Source organism: Entelurus aequoreus, linkage group LG12, assembly GCF_033978785.1.
Source record: "Entelurus aequoreus isolate RoL-2023_Sb linkage group LG12, RoL_Eaeq_v1.1, whole genome shotgun sequence".
Lineage (NCBI taxonomy): Eukaryota > Metazoa > Chordata > Actinopteri > Syngnathiformes > Syngnathidae > Entelurus > Entelurus aequoreus.
In genome coordinates, this window is record NC_084742.1 from 39,226,991 (window position 1) to 39,253,693 (window position 26,703).

The following is a 26,703-nucleotide window of genomic DNA, read 5'->3' on the forward strand; positions in this document are numbered from 1 at the left end:
TGAGAATAAATCATCTCCTACCTCACGCTGTCGTCCGGAGTAGTCCGTGTAGCATTGGAGGAACGATCCCGCAGCAAGCTGCAACCCCAACCGTGACAGAACGGAGCTACCAGAAGAGTTCCTTCGCCATGGACTCCAAGGAGGTGAATAAAGGTACGAGGAGGTTGTTAAAGGCGAGGGAGGACATCGCTACACTCCAGTACCGGACGCGTTAGCGAGGACGGAAGTCGCTTCGCTACCGGGACGCGCCGCTCCCTCAGACGCCTCCTCCGGCACACAGCATGCCTCAAGCAGCCCACTCTTCCCCTCAGTTGTTTGGTAATCCCGTGTCCAGTTTTGCTAAACAATTTTTAGATTGGGCTGCAAGCCAAATTAACTCTGACAACAACTCCACTTTGAATGACGTCACTAAACCGGCGCGCGAAGATGACGTCACTCCGCCGGCGTCTCCAAGGGAAGTCACTGATAAAAATTTTCTTTTTTTGCCTTCTGTCACCCTTGGTCAGCCACCTCCTAAAGACTTTATGCCAAAAATAAAGCATAATCAGAACAGTTTTTTGAACACTAGGTCTTGTAAATCCCAGTCACCTGATTTTTGGACTCCACCCCTAAAGACTCATGCCCCGCCCAAGTCAGTGACTTTTTCCTCTCATCCTCCCAAAAGACCTCAGGGGGGGATGGGAAAAGACATTGGACAATTTAGAGGGGAGGACTTTGACCCCCGCCTGACCTCCCGCCACCCACCCTTAAAGACTGTTCAGGAGCGCGTCTGGTATCCGCCCCTTGAGGGGGGGGCTGGGGCCGGGAGCTGTGCTGGTGGGGCTGCTCGGCTGCGCCCAGCCAGGCAGCAACCTCCATCCCGGCCGCCACCACCAGCCTTTCGGCCTGCCAAGCCGCAACCTCCAGCCCGTCCTCCACCACCAGTCCGTCGGCATGCCAAGCCGCAACTCCCAGATAGACCACCTCTGCCATGCTCATGGCTAACCTCAGCCCGGGTGGGCCTGCAGACGCCACCAGCATCTCCGGTGGGCCTGCAGACGCCACCAGCATCTCCGGTGGGCCTACAGACGCCACAAGCATCTCCGGTGGGCCTGCAGGCGCCACCAGCATCTCCGGTGGGCCTGCAGGCGCCACCATCTCCAGTTCCTGTACCTGCTCCTCGGCTGGCACCCGTACCTACTCCTCGGCTGGCACCCGTACCTGCACCTCGGCTGGCACCCGTACCTGCACCTCGGCTGGCACCCATACCTGCACCCCGGCAGGCGCCCGTACCTGCACCCCGGCAGGCGCCCGTACCTGCACCCCGGCAGGCGCCCGCACCTGCACCTCGCCAGACGCCCGCACCTGCACCTCGCCAGACGCCCGCATCTGCACCTCGGCAGACGCCCGCACCTGCACCTCGGCAGACGCCCGCACCTGCTCCTCGGCAGACGCCCGCACCTGCTCCTCGGCAGACGCCAGCACCTGCTCCTCGGCAGACGCCCGCACCTGCTCCTCGGCAGACGCCCGCACCTGCGCCTCGGCAGACGCCCGCACCTGCGCCCCGGCAGACGCCCGCACCTGCGCCTCGGCAGACGCCCGCACCTGCGCCCCGGCAGACGCCCGCACCTGCCCCCCGGCAGACGCCTGCTCCTCGCCAAGCGCCAGTACCTGCTCCTCGCCAGGCACCTGTACGGGCGTCCAAGCCTGCCATGAAGGCGTCGAGTCGTCCGCCTCGCCGTCGGCCACGGATGTGGCCGCTCCCTGGTCGCCCGCCTCGTCTGCTGCAGCGGTGTTCCACTCGCCGCCGCCACTTGACTTTGCCTCGGTGGATTCGGGGACACTTGGCCTGGCGACCCACCTCCAAGTCCTCCCTCCGCCCGCCCATGACTTTTGACCCTGCTTGATTCTTTTTTTTATGGACATCTGGTATCTGTCCTTGAGGAGGGGGTTCTGTCATGATCCTGGGTCCGGATCATGTTTGTTTTGTGTTTTCTGTTAGTTTTGGACTTCCTTGGTTGTTTTGTGCACTTCAGGAGTTTGTTTTGGTTGTCATGGTCACTCTTTGTGTGCACCTGTCTCTGATTAGTGCTCGCCCGCTCACCTGCTTCCCGAGCGCTAATCAGAGACATTATTTAAGTTGCCTTTTCCGGTCACTCATTGTAGCTCCGTTGTTTGCTCCATGCAACTATTACGTTTGACTTTCCTAATTCTTGCTTCTGTGTTTCCTGTGCTAAGTTTTGCTTTAGCTTCCACGTGCAATCGGCACGCATCCTTTTTGCTTGTTTTCGGTTTGTCTATGATTTATGAGAATAAATCATCTCCTACCTCACGCTGTCGTCCGGAGTAGTCCGTGTAGCATTGGAGGAACGATCCCGCAGCAAGCTGCAACCCCAACCGTGACATGTTGTGTTTTGCTTGATTGCAAAAGATCCACAACTATCGAGGAGCTGGTCTGAGAAGTAAAAGATGTTCATATGTTGTTAATATTCAGTGTATTATTGTTCCTAGTTAATATTGGAAATCTCACTTTCTTTATTTTAATGTACATTTTGGGTGTCAAATTCCGTAAAAAACTGTAAAATTACATTATATTTTTTTTAGGTGGTCTGTCATAACTTTTTTAGAACTTTATCGGACTTTGTGATATATTAGTGTTCCTGAAAAAAAGGGACCCAAACACACATACTGTACAGCAGGTTTTTTCAGCTATAATGTGTATATATCATTTATACACATTGGCCCCCCAGAACACATTTTTTTCTCTCAATGTGGCCCCCTGAGTCAAAATATTTGCCCAGCTCCGGTGTAAAGTCACATAAAATACAATAAGCCACATTCAATACTGGGTTTTAATTACTCTTCCAGAATGTTCTGCTGCTTTGACTCACTGATTTTGCTCAGGCCGTCCAACTACCGCCTCTTATGAGCCAAAAACGTATATAGATGGTAAAACAAACCAAGATAATTTTGTTGCAATTTGACATGCAATGAAAATATGGTGGTTTATGTTTTTGTCAAGAAAAAAAATCAGTGAGTTTTAAATGTGTTCTGCCCTGAAAAGAGGGTGTGTCCTCATTGCCAGTCTGGAGCTGACACGAGAATGTATATTATTCCATCCAGCACTGATTTTTTACTTGATTTAACTCTTGTCTAACTCTGTTGTTTTACAGGGACCTGAGGGGCCTCATGGACTCAAGGTAGGTAGCCTCATGCTGATTCTGTGGTGTTTGTTTGTAGATAATGCAAATACTGCTTATTAAATGGTACCTAAGCACAGAGTAGCCTTATCTAGCTTTAGAGACTCTCCATTTAGAAGCATATAGCTTTCAGTATTGCGTCTTAATTTGTGTCTTTTTGATGTAACAATCGCAATGGTCATCAACATTTTAAATTATTCTCGCTCGGCGCAAGAAAGCTCCTAATTAGCTGATTAGGTGGGTCTCTTAAGTGCTAATCAGGAACACAGGTGAGAAGACCAGCTCTCAGAACAGAGGCAAAGACACCACAAAACATGCCTAAACAGGAAGCAGAATGTAAATAAGAACACTGAACAGGAAGTAACGCCAAAACACCGGTGCACAACACAACATCCTGTAATTCCAACAACAGTCATGAGGGATCATGACAAAATTGAGTAGGTGTGTTTATGTCATGTCGACGTATTTGTTTAATCTGGAGCCAGAAGATGTTTAAAGAGGACACGAAACTTAAAATCAGAAGTATTTATTCCTTATTGGATACAATTCTAATTGTTCAATCTCTTTACAAACGACATTTGTAAAGTTACAAAGGATCTAAAATTAGTATTGAAAGGGTGAAAATAAATCACTTTTGAGGTGTAATAATAGATGAAAAATGAACTGGAAAGCTCATTTCAAATATATACAACATAAGGTGGCAAGAAATACAAACCCTGTTTCCCTATGAGTTGGGAAATTGTGTTAGATGTAAATATAAACGGAATACAATGATTTGCAAATCCTTTTCAACCCATATTCAGTTGAATGCACTACAAAAACAAGATATTTGATGTTCAAACTCATAAACTTTTTTTTTTTTTGTTGCAAATAATAATTAACTTAGAATTTCATGGCTGCAACACGTGCCAAAGTAGTTGGGAAAGGGCATGTTCACCACTGTGTTACATGGCCTTTCCTTTTAACAACACTCAGTAAACGTTTGGGAACTGAGGAGACACATTTTTTAAGCTTCTCAGGTGGAATTCTTTCCAATTCTTGCTTGATGTACAGCTTAAGTTGTTCAACAGTCCGGGGGTCTCCGTTGTGGTATTTTAGGCTTCATAATGCGCCACACATTTTCAATGGGAGACAGGTCTGGACTACAGGCAGGCCAGTCTAGTACCCGCAATCTTTTACTATGAAGCCACGTTGATGTAACACGTGGCTTGGCATTGTCTTGCTGAAATAAGCAGGGGCGTCCATGGTAACGTTGCTTGGATGGCAACATATGTTGCTCCAAAACCTGTATGTACCTTTCAGCATTAATGGTGCCTTCACAGATGTGTAAGTTACCCATGTCTTGGGCACTAATACACCCCCATACCATCACAGATGCTGGCTTTTCAACTTTGCGCCTATAACAATCCGGATGGTTCTTTTCCTCTTTGGTCCGGAGGACACGATGTCCACGGTTTCCAAAAACAATTTGAAATGTGGACTCGTCAGAACACAGAACACTTTTCCACTTTGTATCAGTCCATCTTAGATGAGCTCAGGCCCAGCGAAGCCGACAGCGTTTCTGGGTCTTGTTGATAAACGGTTTTCGCCTTGCATAGGAGAGTTTTAACTTGCACTTACAGATGTAGCGACCAACTGTAGTTACTGACAGTGGGTTTCTGAAGTGTTCCTGAGCCCATGTGGTGATATCCTTTACACACTGATGTAGCTTGTTGATACAGTACAGCCTGAGGGATCGAAGGTCACGGGCTTAGCTGCTTACGTGCAGTGATTTCTCCAGATTCTCTGAACCCTTTGATATTACGGACCGTAGATGGTGAAATCCTTAAATTCCTTGCAATAGCTGGTTGAGAAAGGTTTTTCTTAAACTGTTCAACAATTTGCTCACGCATTTGTTGACAAAGTGGTGACCCTCGCCCCATCCTTGTTTGTGAATGACTGAGCATTTCATAGAATCTACTTCTATACCCAATCATGGTACCCACCTGTTCCTAATTTGCCTGTTCACCTGTGGGATGTTCCAAATAAGTGTTTGATGAGCATTCCTCAACTTTATCAGTATTTATTGCCACATTTCCCAAAGTATTTGTCACGTGTTGCTGGCAACAAATTCTAAAGTTAATGATTATTTGCAAAAAAAAAAAAAAGTTTATCAGTTTGAACATCAAATATGTTGTCTTTGTAGCATATTCAACTGAATATGGATTGAAAAGGATTTGCAAATCATTGTATTCCGTTTATATTTACATCTAACACAATTTCCCAACTCATATGGAAACGGGGTTTGTACTCTGGAGCTATACATTGAGTCATGGCGGACAGTAACTGATACAATCTGCTTTGCCAGTCTAAAAGCATTTGATGTTTTCCGTAGTCTTCCATTTATCACATCCACGGGAGCCCGCATTCTCATTGTCTTTCCTTCGACAAATGGTTGAAGTTTTTCAATAAGTACAATCACAGCTGACCTGGACATTCGAGAGTTCTCTTGCCGTCTGAGATGTGTAGTATCCGAAATGGCTGCAATTGCGTGTTTCCTTCACTTAAAGGCCTACTGAAACCCACTACTACCGACCACGCAGTCTGATAGTTTATATATCAATGATGAAATCTTAACATTGAAACACATGCCAATACGGCCGGGTTAACTTATAAAGTGCAATTTTAAAATTCCCGCCACACTTCGGGTTGAAAAACTCCTTTGGATATGATTTATGCGCGTGACGTCACAAAATCCATGGAAGTGGTTGGACCCCATCGACCCGATACAAAAACCTCTTGTTTTCTTCGACAAAATTCCACAGTATTCTGGACATCTGTGTTGGTGAATCTTTTGCAATTTGTTTAATGAACAATGGAGGCTGCAAAGAAGAACGTTGTAGGTGGGATCGATCGGTGTATTAGCGGCTAAGTACAATACTTACAGCAACACAACAAGGACTACTTACTACGCCTAGCCGATGCTTGCCGCCAAACCCACGGATGAAGTCCTTCGTCGCGCCGTCGATCGCTGGAACGCAGGTGAGCACGGCTGTTGAAGGGAAGATGAGGGCTGGCTGGCGTAGGTGGAGCGCTAATGTTTTTATCATAGTTCTGTGAGGTCCGGTTGCTAAGTTGCTAAATTAGCCTTAGCGTCGTTAGCAACAGCATTGTTAAGCCTTACCAGGCTGAGAATTTTTAACCGTGTAGTTACATGTACATGGTTTAATAGTATTGTTGATCTTCTGTCTATCCTTCCAGTCAGGGGTTTATTTCTTTTGTTTCTATCTTCATTTCAGAACGATGCTATCACGTTAGCTCAGTAGCTAAGTGTGTCACCGATGTATTGTCGTGGAGATAAAAGTCACTTTAAATGTCCATTTCGTGTGCTCGACTCTCATTTTCAAGAGGATATAGTATCCGAGGTGGTTTAAAATACAAATCCGTGATCCACAATAGAAAAAGGAGAGAGTGTGGAATCCAATGAGCCAGCTTGTACCTAAGTTACGGTCAGAGCGAAAAAAGATACGTCCATCACTGCCTCTCTAGTCCTTCACTGTAACGTTCCTCATCTACGAATCTTTCATCCTCGCTCAAATGAATGGGGTAATCGTCGCTTTGTCGCTCCGAATCTCTCTCGCTCCATTGTAAACAACGGGGAATTGTGAGGAATACTAGCTCCTGTGACGTCAAGCTACTTCCGGTACAGGCAAGGCTTTTTTTATCAGCGAGCAAAAGTTGTGAACTTTATCGTCGATTTTCTCTACTAAATCCTTTCAGCGAAAATATGGCAATATCGCGAAATGATCAAGTATGACACATAGAATGGATCTGCTATTCCCGTTTAAATAAAAAAAATTAATTTCAGTAGGCCTTTAAGGTATTAATGTGTGATTTCCACAAGCGTCTGTACAAGAATGAGAAACACGGGCATGTCTGGATGACTCGCCTCCATATTTCCAGTGGTTAGCTCCGGTTGTTATGAAGCTGGCTGTGGCGTGTTCTTTCTGACGTCACTTCCTGTGTGGGGCGCGATCTTTCTGACTTCACTTCCTCTCCGAACTCAGTTTGTAAACGATCAACAAGTCCATACAAAGCTAAGAGCCGGAGATTCAAGGAATACACGGCGCACTTACCCGTGTAAAAAATTATCCAAGGAGGTTTACCTTAAACCAGGGGTGTCAAACTCAAATACAGAGTGGGCCAAAATTTAAAACCGAACAAAGCCGCGGGCCAAGGTTGAACAAATGAACCTTTTAATAGGGATCCAAACAAGTTTTGCATTGAATATTGAACAAGCAAGTCTTATATAACTTTATAGTGACATGCAAAATCGAGTTTCAAATAATAATAATAATAATTAAAAAAAATATCAATGGCATATCAAATACAATTTAAATAAAAATTGAATGCCTCTTTTCTATTTGCAGCCTTCTGAGGTAAATATCAACATTAGCTTTTTCCACAGGCTAATACATTTGAAAATAAAATAACAATGAATAAACCAACCATTCAGGACTTTAAACTGCTCAGTTTGCAACACACTGATCTAATCTGACGTGCCCAAGCCAGATACCTGTCATCTTTTCTTGGATGCTAGTTCATTAATGTCGGGGCTCAGTCTTTGAGCTGAGGCAACCTTCATTATCGAACAAAGGTGTTCATCAGTCATTATATCTCGTAGTCCACCCGGACCACAGTCTTGGGGGCGTGCCTTAAAGACACTGCATTTAACGTCCTCTACGAGCTGTCGTCACGTCCGCTTTTCATCCATTCTAACAACGTGCCGGCCCAGTCACAAGATATGTGCGGCTTCTGTACGCACACACACGTGAATGCAACGCATACTTGATCAACAGCGATACAGGTTACACTGAGGGTGTACGTATAAACAACTTTAACACTGTTAGAAATATATGCCACACTGTGAATCCACACCAAACAAGAATGACAAACACATTTCGGGAGAACATCCGCACCGTAACACAACATAAACACAACAGAACAAATACCCAGAACCCTTTGCAGCATTAACTCTTCCGGGACGCTACAAAATACACCCCCTGCTACCACCAAACACCCCCCCCCCCTGCCCCCCCCCCCCCCCCCCCACACACACACACCTTGTAGCGTCCCGGAAGAGCTGCAAAGGGTTCTGGGTGTATGTTCTGTTGTGTTTATGTTGTGTTACGGTGCGGATGTTCTCCCGAAATGTGTTTGTCATTCTTGTTGGGTGTGGGTTCACAGCGTGGCGTATATTTCTAACAGTGTTAAAGTTGTTTATATGGCTACTCTCAGTGTAACCTGTATCGCTGTTGAGCAAGTTTGCATTGCATTCATTTGTGTGTGTGTGCAGAAGCCGCGCATATTATGTGACTGGGCCCGCACTCGTTGGACTGGATGAAAAGCGGACGTGACGATTTTCGGGAGGGGCACTGAAATTTGGGAGTCTCCCGGGAGGGTTGGCAAGTATGACAATTAGCGGTGAATGTGGTGTTACCGCGGCACCGCCGCTGTATGTAATCGGCGGGCCAGCTCTAGTGTTAATTTGATATCGCCTCAAGGGCCAACTGAAATTACACGGTGGGCCAAATTTGGCCCGAAGGCCAGAGTTTGACACCCATGCCTTAAACGACGGTTTAGTGAGGCTGACACGATGCATAGGCTAAATAATGATTAGTTTAAGGGGTTATCCGGCTTAGTGTAGACATGGCCTTAGTTATGTTTACCCATACCGGCATTGACACATTGATGGGCAGAAAGGCTAATATTCTCACCTAGGCAGATTGGGTTTGCCCTTCTGGGCCACTTTAACGTGTCTAGTCTTCTACCTGCTGAGGAGTCCACCTGCTGTTGCCACGGTGACTGCTGTTTTGATAGTAAAGCCCACTCAAAAAGTAAAAACAAAGTGCTATGGTCACCGCCATCATCTGAGCCCCACTTGCATAGCTGCTCAACGATCTTATTTAATAGAGTGTGCCTTAGGGTGCAGCTTGTGAGTCATTAACACACTAGTGTGTCATCGTTAACCTTTTTGGCGTGGACTAACACTCCCCTCCTCCACATGACATGCAGACAGGAAGTGTGTGATTGGGTTACCCTGAACAAACACTGGCAGCTACCTGATGGCTGGATAGGGCCAACATCTGTTCCTCACATCAGGATCACTTCTCACCATGTTCACACTGCTGGAACATGTCTATTTACTTGTCCTATCCATTAAGTTCGCAATATCTCCGCAGATATGACTGCATTTTGTCGGAATACTCCAGTATTGCCCTTCAGGAAGCTCGAGAAAATATACACAAACCACTTCAGACGAGGTTAATGGGCACTTTTATTTAATAACTCACCGTGATTAGCATTTGGGTAAGTAAATATAGAATATTCTTTTGGTGAAAAAGCAGTGGATAGACACATCACTGAAAGCTAAAAGCAAATGGAAAGGTTGCTTTATCATATTTGCTTCTGTTCTAAATTATGACTTAATTTCTGAGCATATTGTCCATTTGGTGAGGGGAAAATGTGAAGGTGCGGCAGTCTTGCATTGGCATTATTAAGACGCCTTTGACGAGTGTTTTCCCAGCAGGTTCCAAGAAACAGCTTTGATATATTGCTTGTGTTTTAATATATGACTTTATGGATTTATTTATGACTATATTGTCCACTTGGTGTGGTAGAAATGTGAAGAAGCCCTCTTACCTTTCACTACACCACTTTAGTTGTGTGTTTTTTTTTTTAAGTACTTGAATTTACTGAGTGTGATCATTTGTCTAAACGCTGTCTGCTGTGTAATTTCAACGTGCCTAAAGCCTTTTATAATTGTTTTCCAGGGTTCACTGGGGCCTCCTGGTACTCCAGGTGTTGACGGACTGAAGGTGAGTTAATTCCAGTAAAAACATACTTGAGTGCTGCATTTGTTGATTCTTCACATTCGGATTTTTTTAACACATGAGAGCAAAGCCCTGCCATATATCCTGCCTCGTAAAAATGTGTTTCTGTGTATGTACTGTAACTCCGATCTGCATCCAATTCCCAAAGCAAACAAAGAGGACACGCTGCAGGTGTTTCAGAACAGCGAGACTTAAAAAAAATATTGCCTATTTTTTCCAGAACAGGGAATCATTTAAGCGATGCCATCTTTTGTGCCATTATCTCAATCCCGCATCAGGAATATGAGCGCTTTCATCACTTTAATAGGAACCAGAGCAAAGAGGCTTATCCAAGTAAAGTTCATTTAAAGTTGTGGTTTTACTGCTCTATTCTACATAAAAGCATTTTTAGTAGCAATTGCTGACTGTTTCTATATGGAATTTATCTCAGTAATTGTGGCGTCAAATAGTGAATATATTTTGCTGTTTGACCTTGAGGTCTCCGGTTTAAGTGACAACAGCTAACCTGCCAACGTATCATAATATGTTTTTTGCGCCATGCATGATAACATCCTGAAGATGCACACTGATCAGGGGGGAAATGGGACAAAAATTTGGCACTGGATGTTTTGGTTCAGACTGGCCGACTACAAGCCGTGCACAGGTGCTGTATCAACCCACCCAAATAGGGAATGCATGTGTCGGACGATGAGGTCTTTGATGTACTATAACTGACAACTAACTTCCTGAATTTAGCAAAAGCAGCATATCATTTTTAGTTGTGCATGATAACAATGCAGATGTCCATTCAGAATCGTGCAGGTGTAGCCGGATCGGGTCTGCGTTGTGTATTGCGGGTGTTGCTCGGAAGACAAGGGGACTCAGTGGTTGTCTTTAGCCGAAACAGGTGGCGTATTTATTTCTGCATAAAAATAAACAGGAAGTAATGCGGCAGCATTAAGACACGTGGCTTTGCAGCACACCAGTCTCCTCACGGCATGTCGTAACAGCAAGTGAGGACGACAACGTCCCTACTGGAAGAAGATAGGACTTCAAAATAAAATGACAAATGCTCCCAAAACTAACTACCGTATTTTTCGGACTATAAGTCGCAGTTTTTTTCATAGTTTGGCCTGGGGTGCGACTTATACTCAGGAGCGACTTATGTGTAAAATTATTAACACATTACCGTAAAATATCAAATAATATTATTTAGCTCATTCACGTAAGAGACTAGACGTATAAGATTTCATCGGGTTTAGCGATTAGGAGTGACAGATTGTTTGGTAAACGTATAGCATGTTCTATATGTTATAGTTATTTGAATGACTTTTACCATAATATGTTACGTTAACATACCAGGCACGTTCTCAGTTGGTTATTTATGCGTCATATAACGTACACTTATTCAGCCTGTTGTTCACTATTCTTTATTTATTTTAAATTGCCTTTCAAATGTCTATTCTTGGTGTTGGGTTTTATGAAATAAATTTCCCCAAAAAATGCGACTTATACTCCAGTGCAACTTATATATGTTTTTTTTTCCTTTTTTATTATGCATTTTCGACCGGTGCGACTTATACTCCGGTGCGACTTATACTCCGAAAAATACGGTATTTGCTGAAAAAAATTACAAAATAAGAGTGACAATGAATAACAATAGAGCAATAAAATAAAACGTGAGGGAATGTTGGTGGAATGCATACAGTATATCTTATATACCTGCTAGACAGGCATGTGGTTTTACCAAAAAAGGGGATATATGAGGTGTGTAAAAAAACTAAATTCAGTAATGTTTGTGTTGATTGTATTCTCCAATGTGAGTGTCATCATCCAGTGTAAGTTCTTTCTACAAATCCGTGGCGTTCACTTAGTTCAATAAGAGGTGAGAGTTGTGGCAGAACAACTTGTGGCTGTTTTCCCGTGACAACGCACCCCACAGTTCCTGGTTGAGAAGAACATGGCCGTGCAGAAGAACCTCCCAATGTCTGTGTGATTTTTTTTCCCCTCTTTCCCAAGCCCACGGGGCCATCAAGGGGACCCGTTTTGAAGACATGAATGGCATCAAGATGGCTTTAATGACTGAGCTGTGCAGCATTCTGGGATAATTCTTCCCAAGAGTACATGAACGCATGGCAGTGAATGCTGGGAAAGTTCCTTAGACTCCAGGAAGATTAGTTGGAAGGGGAAAACTTTGGATTTGAAATATATATTTTCAGGAACTTTTGTGACAGACTTAGCAAAGCTGCCGTACTTTATCTCTACCATGCATGATATCAATACAGAAGATGCCCACTGGGATGCATTGCTGCCATCTACCGCCATGCATTTCAGGTTTTTGTCGGTTTGTGTGACTTTAATGAGCAGGATATATCTATTTTTTGCTGTTCCTTAGGGGGATCTTGGAATCCCAGGACTGGACGGCATCCCCGGAGCCAAGGTCTGGTGCACACGTATTCCGTGTCATCATGGCATCAAATATTATTTCATATCATTTATATTTTTACCCCACAAAACAATAGTTGTACCCACTTTTTCCATGCTATACTTTTATCATATCCTGCATGCATATTAGTATTTTATTTGGTAACCTCCTGGTTATACTTGTTATGACTGTGTAAAAAAAATATGATCTTCTGTCTGTCTAGGGTGAGACAAAAAAATCTGCCATAATCCAACATGATTTGCAACCCCCCCACTCTTGCTTGATATAATCTGACCCACTGTGGCTTCCATCATTCCTGGAGCTTTAAGGCTATGCTTTCTTTTGCCAACAGGGTGAAATGGGAGAGCAAGGTGAAAAGGTAAGATGCTGGTTTTGATCTATAGCCGTGATTGTCCACTCGGGTTAATTTGTCTGAGATCCCTCAAGAGGAAAGCCAGTGAGTGCCTAGTATTATTTACACATAGAGGATCTTTGACCAGTGTTTTTGCAGCTGATCCTTACAATAGCAAAGCTCACCTGTCATATTAAGGATCTTGAATAGTCTGTTTTGCAGTGGGTTCTTAAATCAATGCTCCAGTCATATAGACAACCGTTGATGTAGCACTTTTACAGTCAAACAGCAGAGTGCAGCTGTCACATAGAGGATCTTTGACTAGTTGCTGGGGTTTGTTTTCACTATATCCTTAAAACAGCGGATATATTTTGTAGTACAGTATTTTGTATGATGTTTTACTTCAATACATTTGTCCTTTAAATTTTCCAGAATGGCCGGGTCATATACTACATCTAGTTATCATTATATATTTTTAAGTATACATGTCAGAAATGATTATGACGCATTATACATGCTCATCTGAAGTTACTCACATTGGAAGTAGGTGTCAAGCATTTGAGGGGAAAAAAGTGGATTTAAAAATACACATTAACATTTATTTTTTTTCCTCTGCAATGCACTACTTGGAAAAAAAACTCTCCTTAAATTAGGCAGCACACTCTTCTATAGTATGCCTATTTCTAATGTTTTATTTGCACTCCATCTCTTTTTCCCATATGATTACAGGGTGACATGGGTGAAGAAGGACTAAAAGGTGAAATTGGAGATAAGGTACATGCATTTAATTGTTTTTTTTAATTATAGAAAATATAAACAAAATTCAGGAAGCGTTATTATTAATCCCAAAAATAAATAGACATATTTATTCTTGATTTAATGTATATTTTATCTTTACGCATGCAGTCCACATTTCCTTAATTAATCTATTCCGGGGTCAAACTGGCACCATCATGTTCCTTTATCAACTGTACGGGCACATTTTAAGTCACACGCTTAACAAACCCAAAAGTTGAATTTTTGAAAACTAGATGAGGCAATTCCTAAAGGAATTGCGTGTGACTGCTCCTATGCTGAAGTTGAATTGAAATCCTGGAAATGTTTTTAAATTATTGAAGTAGAGCACACGATTCCCAAACAGGCTGAATATGTTTGAAGTTGGAACAGTTTGAATCGCATAAAAAATGTGGGAGTTGTGGAACTTTGAAGAATGTCCCATTGAATTCAATGGATATTTCAAAAAAATTTGGGAATTTCGGGAAAAGCGGGAGATTTTTAAAAATGGTAAAAAACTTGAATGGTCTGAATGAGTTGAAATGGTTGGTGTTGGAATTTTTCAAATCGGTTGAGAAATGTTGAAGTAGTGACATGTTGAATTGAGAAATGGTATTACGGAATTCCTGGAATTTCTGGAAAACTGAAAATTTTTATTGTTAAAAAAAAACCTTAGTTTTTTGTCCTGATTAATTGGAATGTTTTGACAGTGGAACGGTTGAAGTTGGTTGAAAAATGTGGAAGGAGTGGTCGCCAGAAAAAAGGGTGGAAATGGGGCTTTGGAAAACCAGGAATTCTGGAAAATCGGGGAATTTTTTTGAACTTACAAAAAGGGAAGTTTGAATTGTCTGGATGGTGGAATGTGTTTAAGGTGAAATGGTTTGAATTGGTCAAAAAATTTGGAAATGGTGGAAGTTTGAAAAATGGCCAATTCATTTTGAATGGGAAAAATGTACCGGAAAAAATTGAATTCTGGGAAATCTGGGATTTTTTGGAATTTGTTGAGGGAAATCCCGCGATTCCCGAATAGGCTCAACAGTTTGAAGTTTGAACGGGTTGAATCGGATGAAAAATGTGTAAGTTAGAGCGCGCCAAAATCTGGAGTAGAATAATAGTACATTTAAGAATTTTGGTGTAGAAAACCATATGCTTTGGAGCATTCACACAATTAACAAAGTAATTGCCACACAAGTGTAAAAGGAAGTTGACCTTTGTGAAAAAACGTTAGCTCTAATGGCAAGTGACAATCGGCATGGTGATATCACTTCTTGTCTCTATTCTTGAGGGTCTTCCCTCTTTTGTCACCACAAATATGTATCTTGGCATATTTTGGTTCAATTCCAAAATTGTAGGTACTCTTGAGGACGTTCAAATTCATTTCTCTGGCTATAAAATTGCCCAATTTACTGAGTGTTGTTTTATCTTTTAGTTTCCAATTCCTTGTATAAGTGGCAGGAAGTAACTTCAGTATGCTAATTGGCCCAGTAAGGCCATTTTCGCTCGCTGTGCCACACACAGTCACCACCGCCTCTTTCCATGCTGCTCATTAGGACATTAAGTCGACTAGTCCGTAGAATTCCAGTAGAGTGCATCCCAATGAATTCCACATCAGCGTGGTGGAGAAGTGTTAAGTGCATGCGCAGCGTCTTTGGATAATTGTTCTTGCATGGGCCACCCCATTGCTTAAAGGTGGTCATTTTGACAACATTCTTACAAATAATTAATTGCTTGACTAACATTGCATTTTTGGGCATTATAAAATGTAAGGCCAACAATTAACTCAAATGAGCATTTAACTCATTGGTGTCCAAAGTGCGGCGATGGGGAATTTTTGGCCTGCAGCTTGTTTTCTGTTGGTCTTTTGCATTTTTCAAAAATAAAACGAAGTACCTTATTTTCCAGACCAAAGGGCGCACCGGATCATAAGGCGCACTGCCGATGAATGGACTATTTCCGATCTTTTTTTCATGTACAGTATAAGGCGCACCGGATTACAGGGCGAATTAAAGGAGTCATATTATTATATATTTTTTTCTAAATGTAAAACACTTCCTTGTGGTCTACATAACATGTAATGGTGGTTCTTTGGTCAAAATGTTGCATAGGTTATATTTTACAGATCATCTTCAAGCCACTTTCTGACAGTCGCTTCAGGATGCGCCGTTTTGTGGGCGGTCTTATTTACGTTATTCACCTTCGACGGCGTCTTCTCCCCGTCATCTTTGTTGTAGCGGTGTAGCGTGCAAGGACGGGTGTGGAAGAAGTGTCAAAAGGTGGAGCTAACTCTTTTAAAGGCCTACTGAAACCCACTACTACCGACCACGCAGTCTGATAGTTTATATATCAATGATGAAATCTTAACATTGCAACACATGCCAATACGGCCGGGTTAATTTATAAGGTGCAATTTTAAATTTCCAGCTAAACTTCCGGTTGGAAACGTCCATGTATGATGACGTATGCGCGTGACGTCACGACGGCAATGGAAGTATTAGTACCCAATGTGTCACCATACAAACTGCTCTGTTTTCATCGAACAATTCCACAGTATTCTGGACAACTGTGTTGGTGAATCTTTTGCAATTTGTTTAATGAACAATGGAGATTGCAAAGAAGAAAGTTGTAGGTGGGATCGGTGTATTAGCGGCTGGCTGTAGCAACACAACAAGGAGTACTTACTTGGATAGCAGACGCGCTAGCCGATGCTAGCCGTCAACCGCATCTGTGATCGGGTGAAGTCCTTCGTCGCGCCATCGATCGCTGGAACGCAGGTGAGCACGGGTGTTGATGAGCAGATGAGGGCTGGCTGGCGTAGGTGGAGCGCTAATGTTTTTTTCATAGCTCTGTGAGGTCCGGTTGCTAAGTTGCTAAGTTAGCTTCAGCGTCGTTAGCAACAGCATTGTTAAGCTTTGCCAGGCTGAGAATTATTAACCGTGTAGTTACATGTACATGGTTTAATAGTATTGTTGATCTTCTGTCTATCCTTCCAGTCAGGGATTTATTTATTTTGTTTCTATCTGCATTTGAGCCAGATGCTATCACGTTAGCTCAGTAGCTAAAGAGCTTCGCTGATGTATTGTCGTGGAGATAAAAGTCACTGTGAATGTCCATTTCGCGTTCTCGACTCTCATTTTCAAGAGGATATAGTATCCGAGGTGGTTTAAAATACAAATCCGTGATCCACAATAGAAAAAGGAGAGTGTGTGGAATCCAATGAGACCTTGTACCTAAGTTACGGTCAGAGCGAAAAAAGATACACCCTGCACTGCCTCTCTAGTTCTTCACTCTAACGTTCCTCATCCACAAATCTTTCATCCTCGCTCAAATTAATGGGGTAATCGTCGCTTTCTCGGTCCGAATCTCTCTCGCTCCATTGTAAACAACGGGGAATTGTGAGGAATCCTTCCTCCTGTGACGTCACGCTACTTCCGCTATAGGCAAGGCTTTTTTTTTATCAGCGACCAAAAGTTGCGAAGTTTATCGTCGTTGTTCTATACTAAATCCTTTCAGCAAAAATATGGCAATATCGCGAAATGATCAAGTATGACACATAGAATGGATCTGCTATTCCTGTTTAAATAAAAAAAATTCATTTCAGTAGGCCTTTAATGACATTCAGACTTTACTAAAATCAATAACGGAGCGGCATCTCCTCATCCGCCGGAAATGTGTCCCGTGAAAACCGTCCGACCAGAACTCTCTAATAACTAAAGTTCCTTGGGTGAATAATGTAAACTCACTACACCGGTATGTTTTAGGGCTTTCATGGCGAGTTTACTGACAGATATAAGTAAGAACTTTACACTACTTTATATTAGAAATGGCAACAGTGGAGGATGAATGTCACATAACAAGAAGATAGAGAAAAAGAAGAAGCTTATCGACTACGGTGTCGGCATGGACTACAAAGGCAGACGTGCGCAATTTTTCAGGATTTATGCAGATCCCAAATACAGATCAGCAGGTACCAGAAGGTAAGAAAAGTTGTTTTTGCGTAATATTGCGAAACAGAACACCAGATAATATGTCTTACCTTATACACACACCATAATAATACTCGTATGTATATGAAGCACAGTACAATCCATCAAGCGGTGCGGCTTCATAGCTTACCAAAGTCGTACTAAAACATTTTGATAGCTTTTTGAGCGCCGTGTGTAATGTTCTATATTTTCAATGGAACATATAAAATGTTGGTGTTTACTTGAGTCATATTGTAGTCTACACCTATCTCTTGTGTGTGACTACCATTTTATTGCAGTCTACACATATCTTTTATGTCATCTACTGGTCACACTTATCATTGCAACATGCACCAAATAAAATAGAATTAGAATTATTCCTTGCATTAGGCACACCGGGTTGTAAGACGCACTGTCGAGTTTTGAGATTAAAAAAATTATTTTAAGTGCGCCTTATAGTCCGGAAGATAGGGTAATCATTAATGAGGTATATTACCAAATATTACATTTGCCTTGTCACCTACAGTATAACACAAAACTATGTCAATGTTTTTGTTCAGATCGCTTGGCTAATTGACCTGGACCTTGGATTGGTTTTAGCATCTTTAATGTACAAAATGTAGCAAAGCCCCTACTACTAAATTGTTCTATATGTTGTGGAAAAAGATTGGACACTAAAAACACCATACCTAAAAATTTAGATTACAAATACATTGCCCCTATAGCAATTAAATGTAGGCTTGTGTGCTGTGCCTCGTATTGTAACCCATAAAAAGAATAAGCCACCACCGTGGAGGGTTTTTATTCAGCCACTTTTAAGCACCAGGCTCAGCAAAACCACAACCAGGCGCACATAATTAGACCCCTTTGTTTTCTTGTCTGCTTTGAGGTGCCATATACAGCGGAAGTCTGGGTTCTTCATGTCTGGAAGTCTTACCTGGAGAGATGGTGCACGAAAACAGAAATTTGCATGAATACAGAAGCAGCCTGTTGTCAATTTGCAGACCGTGAGGGGATTGACGCCTCGTGACTTCATTACTCACAGTGTTGAAATAATGAGAGAAGTCCCAGTACAGTAGTTAGAGGGAGGCTTTGTGAGTGGAATGACAAGAAGTCTGCGCTGCAGAATTCATTTCTGACTTTTCATTCCTACAAAAGAAATCCAGTCAAGCCGTTCTATAGCGACCAGTCAAGGGAAACAAAAGTGACCATTATATGCAGGTTGGGAATAATTTTAAGACAGGCTTCGGAGTTATCGCTGTGCGTTAATACAATATATATTGCAGTATAACATAAAAATGTCTATCATACGATATAACTCTAATGTTTTTACCATAATAATATTGTGCTTTGTGGACTTAGAGAAGGTATTCGACCGTGTCCCCGGGGAAGTCCTGTGGGGAGTGCTCAGATAGTATAGGGCAGTGGTCCCCAACCACCTGTCCGGGGACCGGTACCGGTCCGTGACGCATTTGCTACCGGGCCGCAGAGAAACATGAAATAACTTATAAACGACTGCACTTTCTCCGACTTAACTTTCACCTGTCCCACTAGACACACCAATAAGTTTGTTACTAGATGTACAATAACACTCCTCATAGTAAGTTGCCTTTTGTTATATTTGTTATAACTTTATGACATGATGCAATGCACATTAATGAACATATAAAATATAAATGTGACAGATTGTAGCCAAAGGCTGATTTCCATCTGCATCTCATTGCAAAGAAACAAGCCCAGGGCTCCCACTAATTCAGCGTTATAGTGAGTTGTATTTTTCATGCACTTATTTTTGCTGTGTTTATCTGGCACAAGTGGAAAGCCGGTCCCTGAAAATAATGCCTACATTAAACCGGTCTGTGGTGCAAAAAAGGTTGGGGACCACTGGTATAGGGTATCGGATTGTCTGATTGTGGCGGTCCACTCCCTGTATGATCAGTGTCAGAGCTTGGTCCGCATTGCCGGCAGTAAGTCGGACCGGACCCGTTTCCAGTGAGGGTTGGACTCCACCAAGGCTGCCCTTTGTCACAGATTCTGGTCATAACATTTATGGACAGAATTCCTAGGCGCAGTCAGGGCGTTGAGGGGATCCGGTTTGGTGGCTGCAGTATTAGGTCTCTGCTTTTTGCAGATGATGTGGTCCTGATGTGGCCATCTGGCCAGGATCTTCAGCTCTCACTTGATCGGTTCGCAGCCGAGCGTGAAGCGACTGGGATGAGAATCAGCACCTCCAAGTCCGAGTCTGTGGTTCTCGCCCGGGAAAGGTTGGAGTGCCATCTCCGAGCTGGGGAGGAGATCTTGCCCCATGTGTAGGAGTTCAAGTACCTTAGAGTCTTGTTCACGAGGGAGGGAAGAGTGGATCGTGAGATCGACAGGCGGCGTCTTCAGTAATGCGGACGCTGTATCGTAGAAGGAGCTGAGCCGGAAGGCAAAGCTCTCAATTTACCGGTCAAACTACGTTCCCATCCTCACCTATGGTCATGAACTTTTTACAAGCGGCCGAAATGAGTTTCCTCCGCCGGGTGGCGGGGCTCTCCCTTAGAGATAGGGTGAGAAGCTCTGCCATCCGGGGGGAGCTCAAAGTAAAGCCGCTGCTCCTCCACATTGAGAGGAGCCAGATGAGGTGGTTCGGGCATCTGGTCAGGATGCCACCCGAACGCCTCCCCAGGGAGGTGTTGAGGGCACGTCCGACCTGCAGGAGGCCACGGGGAAGACCCAGGACACGTTGGGAAGACTATGTCTCCCGGCTGGCCTGGGAACGCCTCGGGATCCCCGGGAGGAGCTGGACAAAGTGGCTGGGGAGAGGGAAGTCTGGGCTTCTCTGCTTAGGCTCGGATAAGCGGAAGAAGATGGATGGATTGATGGATTATTGTCTGGGCTGCGACTAATGTAACTGCAGCAACACTGCTGCTTTGCGGATGCATTTTTGTGTCACTTAAAAGAAGAAGAGAAGGCAGGAGCATGGATGTCAAGAACGTTGCCATCAGAGAGCCCAATGGTAGTTCAACCAACAAAACCCGAAGGTAAACTGGTAGTAAAAAAGGAAAGAGGAACGCTCCTGTTTGGGTTTAAAAAGTCAGACATTGACGTTAGGTTTATCTGCAAAACATGACAAGTCGTTGCTAGCGACTTGACCACGTCTATCTGGGGACGGCGTGGCGAAGTTGGTAGAGTGGCTGTGCCAGCAATCGGAGGGTTGCTGGTTACTGGGGTTCAATCCCCACCTTCTACCATCCTAGTCACGTCTGTTGTGTCCTTGGACAAGACACTTCACCCTTGCTCCTGATGGGTGCTGGTTAGCGCCTTGCATGGCAGCTCCCGCCATCAGTGTGTGAATGTGTGTGTGAATGGGTGAATATGGAAATACTGTCAAAACGCTTTGAGTACCTTGAAGGTAGAAAAGCGCTATACAAGTATAACCCATTTATCATTCATTTATTCATTTCTGTCACTTGGAGGCACAACACGGAGAACAAAAAAATCAACAAGTTACTAGCGCAACCTCAAAACCACGACACAATGAAAATAAAAATGTACCAAACGAGCCTAACAGAGTTGTCCAAAGGCAAGCAGTCCTGCAGACACAGAGAATATACAGATTCCATCTCTAAATTCATATGTAAACATGACTGTCGAAAAGAAAGGCTGGTTCTACCAATATTTTATATTGTTTTTTTTCATTGTCTTGTCCTTTTTATGAATAAAATGTGTTACATAAATAAAAAGAGAAAAGATTGACGATAGTGCCATTCATTTTGTGTGTATATTTATATCATTATTAGAAAAAATATTATATTGTGATAGGGATATATACTGTATTGTTGTCCATATCGCACAGCACTAGTTGGAGCCAAGACAAACCCACAGGTTAAACCTGCATATAATGGGAAACATGAGGGATGGGATGTTAATAATTGTGATAATTTGTTAAAATCAACCGCAAGCATCCGCTATTGTTATTTGCTGTTTTTTGATAAATTAATCAACTTAAGTATTATGAAAGAAAGCAATTCATAACAATTACCGTTGTAGCAAGTTTATCCTATAAAGACAAAACAATGTAATAAAACAACAGCTGAGACTCCCATCTTTCAACATCATACTGTACATCATTGCAGCACATTTTGTTGTTACTGGCCAATATACCGAGTAAAACAAATATTCCAGGATGCAAAATAAGTGGACACTGCTAGCATTATAGTGGTGGCCGATATAGACAAGGTTTATAACGCTACTTTTCTCTGAGGGGGACATTTTTGTGGCAACACAGGTTTGACTGTAAATATATGTTGTAACATGTTATATATTTGTTTTTGTCTTTTAGGGAGATGCCGGCTCCTCTGCAGCGGGCATTAAGGTAAAATAAATTCCATCCATCTATTGTCTACCGCTTGTCCCTTTTGGGGTGGCGGGGGGTGCTTGAGCCTATCTCAGATTGTTTATATATATTTGTAGCATTTTTATTAACATTTCGAATAATTACATTTTGATAATAATATTGCGAATAACCATTGTCAATATAATTCTGTATTTACAGTTTTGTTGTGTTTTTTTTTTTTACATGTTTGCTAATATACTTAAAAAAGTAGTATTGAGAATTATTACAATTGTTTTGTCGACAAAAATATGAATACAACTAAATGCAACACTTTTGTTGTGGCGCTTATCTTTCATTAGCTGCACCCAATGATATAAAACTTGTTTGGACACGAAAAGCTCATTTTCTTTCAAATTTTTTTCACCAATCTGTCCAAATCTGTGTTACGTGCGGTACGCACACACAAAGACAATCTGACTGTTTTTGTCCTGACTTTCCCCATTTTGACCAAGGACGGAAAATGCTTGATTATCGTATGTCTTGTACGATTGTCTTACAATATTGTCCTGTGGTCTGAAGTATGTTAAGAGTGTATTTGTCCCAATAATTGGCTCCAAAATATGTTGGGGCCAACAATCTTAAGTATTGAACTTGTTCAATATTTAGGACCTTGTTTTTTTAGGATCATGACGGTGGGGAAAGCTGACTGATGTACGCTATTTAGCTGGGCTAATAACGTCCCCAAACTACGGCCCGTGGGCCAAATCCAGCCGGCCAGGGTCCACAATCTCGTCCGCGGGTTGTCCCAAGTTAAAAATATTATTTATTTTTAAATCTGTTCTGTCCAGTCGCTCAGGCAAATCATGTTGTTGATGTGGATGCCCATATATATATATATATATATATATATATATATATATATATATATATATATATATATATATATATATATATATATATATATATATATATATATATATGTGTGTGTGTGTGTGTATGTATATATGTATTTATATACACACATATATACATATATATATATATATATATGTGTGTGTGTGTGTGTATGTATATATGTATTTATATACACACATATATACATATATAGTTATATATAATTATATAGCGCGATAAATACATATATATATATATATATATATATATATATATATATATATATATATATTGTTTTATCTCATAAAAAGCTATAAAAACAGTATTTAAAGACATATATATGTATATATGTAAGTATGTATATATATAAAATATATATATATATATATGTGTGTATGTAGGAGTATGTATATATATACAGTTTACAAAAACACAGGATAAGTTGTAAAATTCCTTTGTGCTGGCACATACTTGAGAGTGTTTGGTGATGGCTGGTGAAATGGTGGATGGGTGTTTTGCAATTTGGACGCATCATCAGTAGTGTGCCCCTGGGTCACTGGGCGTTTCGGCCTTATCACTAGACGCCCTCTCCAGGGGTGGCCAGCCACAGGGTGATCGGCCCAGGGCTTGCGTCAATCCCAATTAAGCATGAGTCGCTTGGTGTTGAACAGCAGACTTCTCATGGGACTATGCATGGCAGGGGCGTCCTTTTCCCTGAGTCAAGCCTAAGCTGACCGCATACCTCCTGGCTTGCTACTTGGGGGCCCAACAGGGGTCTTTCCTCCTCATGAACAGCCACTGGCTGCCTCTTTCGGCTGCCTCCGATGCAGCTTTGATGGCTATACGCAGGCGTTGGCCTCGGACTCCCAGGTCTACAAGCAATTTGGTGGTAGATCTCGCCACAAAGCCTCTGCAGCCCACCTCCACTGGACGGACCTCAGTGTTCCAGCCACGATGTTGTGCTTCAGCTGCAAGCTCGGCATAGCGTTGGTGTTTTCGCTCATAAGCCTCATCCACTGAGTCCTCCCAGGGTACTGTAAGCTCGATGATGAAAACCTTTTTTTGTGAAGGGGACCAGAGCACCACGTCCGGTCTCAGGGTGGTCACAGCAATCTCCGGAGGAAACGCAAGCTGCCGGCCAAGATCAACCAGCATCCTCCAGTCGCGGGCTAAGCATAGCCGGCCTCGCTCAGGTGGTATGGAGCCGCTCCTGACTACCTTAGCCCCTTCGCGGACAAAGGTAATGGTCTGCTGGTGGTTGGCTGCTGGTGGTGGTAGGGAGTTGATGGTTACTCGTTTGTCCTCCAGGGTGGACGCAAGGGTCTTTAGGACTTGATTGTGACGCCAGGTGTAACGTCCTTGGGTGAGACTGGTTTTGCACCCTGTGAGAATGTGCTTGAGGGTGGCTGGCATGGAACAAAGGGCACACACCGGGTCTTCGCCGAACCACTGGTGAAGGTTAACTGGTGTTGGAAGGATGTCATATGTAGCTCTGATGACAAAGCTCAACTGCCTCGCTTCCATGGCCCACATATCCTTCCAGCTGATCTTCCTCCTCTCCACACTGTCCCATCTCGTCCACTGACCCTGTTTGCCCAAAGAGACTGCCTTGGCCCATCTTGCAGCCTCTTCCTGGCGGTGTACTTCGTCCACCACCATCTTCCTCCGTTCTGGTGCTGTGGCCTTACTCCAAGCCGGGCGGGTAGCTGTTAGCCCAAAGCCTCCTCTTCCTTGCTGGACATAGCCCACAATGTCAGCATGTCTGAGGGCTGCTGTTGCTTCTTCCACTGCTTTGGCTGGTCTCCATTTACGCCCTGTCGCCAAGGTTGGTGCATTGTTGCTCACTACCAAGTCTCTGGATTCATTCAGTGTCATCTGGAGTCTTGTTTTTGCACACTTGAACTCCTCTGTGAGACTGGTGAGGGGCAGCTTGAGGATGCCATCTCCGTAGAGGCCTATGGTGGTAAGGCATCGTGGAACTCCGAGCCATTTTTTGATGTAGCCTGTGACTCCTCTACATCAAAAAATGGCTCGGAGTTCCACGATGCCTTACCATACATATACTATATCTAGTAAAAAAGGCTATAAAAACATTAGTTTTGTGTATATATATATAAGTATGTATAAATATATATATATATATATACACATATATATATATATATATATATATATATATATATATATATATATATATATATATATATATATGTATATATATATATATATACACACACATATATATATATATATATATATATATATATATATATATATATATATATATATATACACACACACACACACATATATATATATATATATATATATATATATATATATATATATATATATATATATATATATATATATATATATATATATATATATATATATATATATATATATATATGTATGTATGTATTTATATTTATTTATTTATCAATTTTTTTGTTGTCTTGTCCTCACAATTTCCCCCTTTGTCTTCTTTTTCTTCCTCTTCTTTATATCCCCTCACTCCAGTCCGGCTGTGCCAAAAGCTAAATATAACCAAACATTTAATAAAGTCAAATATAAATAAGGCAACAAGAGAAGTATCCCACACTTCTCTTTTGTAAAGTAAACGTGTACAAGCAGAAATGGGCTTCTACATCAGCAATATCCATCCATCCATTTCCTACCGATTGTCCCTTTTGGGATCGCGGGTGGTGCTGGACATCAGCAATATGATTTGCCTAAAGCGGCAAGACAGGACAGATTTAAAAAAATATATATAATATTATTATTATTTTATTTTATTTTTTTAACTTTGGACATCCCGCAGACCAGATGGTAGATTAGGGACCCCTGGTGTAAGCCAATCAATACCATCCCAAACATTCTCAGTGGGTAACATGTCCGTTAAGTATGGAACTGCATGTTTTCCAGGGATCTTGAACATATCCATGCAACAAGGGGTCCTTGCTGCTATTTGATGTGATAGTCAGGATCTTGTTCATGGTATCTTTGTGCATTCAAAATGTCATCAGTAAAATTAATTTGTGTTCATTGTTAATACCACACGCCTGCCCATACTATAACCCCCCTTGCCACCATGCACCACTCCATCCAAAACGCGGTGTCTTACATCTGCCCTGTACAATGAACACAGGTATTCATCCGTGAAAAAAACACCTTTTCAAAATGCCTGACGGTATTCAGGTTGAGGTTGAGGATGACAAGCATGCAGATGAGCTTCCTCAGATAGTTTCTGACAGTTTGTACAGAACATATTTGCTTATGGAAAGCGATCGTCGCTGAAGCTGTCAGGGTGGCTGGTTTCAGACAATTTTGGAGGTAAAGATGCTAAATGTGGAGGTCCTGGGCTGGTGTCGTTACACATGGTTTTCTGTTGTAAGGCTGGTTGGACGTACTGCCAAAAACGGCCTATGGTAAAGAAATTAACATTTAATTCACAGGCAATAGCTCAAGTGGACATTCCTGCAGTCAGCATACCTTTTGCACGCTCACTCAATACTTGCAACATCTGTGGCATTCTGCTGTGTGATAAAACTGCAAAAATGTTTGTGACTTTTTGTGGTAGCCTTTTATTGTGCCTAAACTAAGGCACACCTGTGCAATAATCATGCTGTCTAATCAGCATTGTGGTATGCCACACCTGTGAGGTGGATGGATTACATCCACAAAGGAGCAGATTTAGACGGATTAGTGAGCAATATTTCAGAGAAATTGGACAAGCGGTAGAAAATGGATGGATGGATGGCCTTTTGTGCAAAAAGAAAAAGTTTTAAATCTTTGAGTTCAACTAATGAAAGATGGGAGCAAAAAAAAAAGTGTTTAAATGTGGTTATATTTTTGTTGAGTGTATATAGATCAGACCTGGGCAAATTAAGGCCAGGGGGGCCACATGCGGCCCGTCAAGCTTTTCAATCTGGCTCGCCGGACATT

The 26,703-nt window shown here is 42.4% G+C and overlaps 1 protein-coding gene across 1 annotated transcript in view; it reads left to right on the top strand.

The window, feature by feature from the left end:
• LOC133662190 (collagen alpha-1(XXV) chain) overlaps window positions 1-26,703 on the top strand; it is a 137,719-nt gene that overhangs the window by 47,881 nt on the left and 63,135 nt on the right. Inside the window, exons 7-12 of the mRNA XM_062065948.1 lie at window positions 3,153-3,179; window positions 9,992-10,036; window positions 12,426-12,470; window positions 12,808-12,834; window positions 13,537-13,581; window positions 21,868-21,900. Coding sequence (XP_061921932.1) covers window positions 3,153-3,179; window positions 9,992-10,036; window positions 12,426-12,470; window positions 12,808-12,834; window positions 13,537-13,581; window positions 21,868-21,900 — 222 coding nt within the window. The remainder of the gene's footprint in view (window positions 1-3,152; window positions 3,180-9,991; window positions 10,037-12,425; window positions 12,471-12,807; window positions 12,835-13,536; window positions 13,582-21,867; window positions 21,901-26,703) is intronic.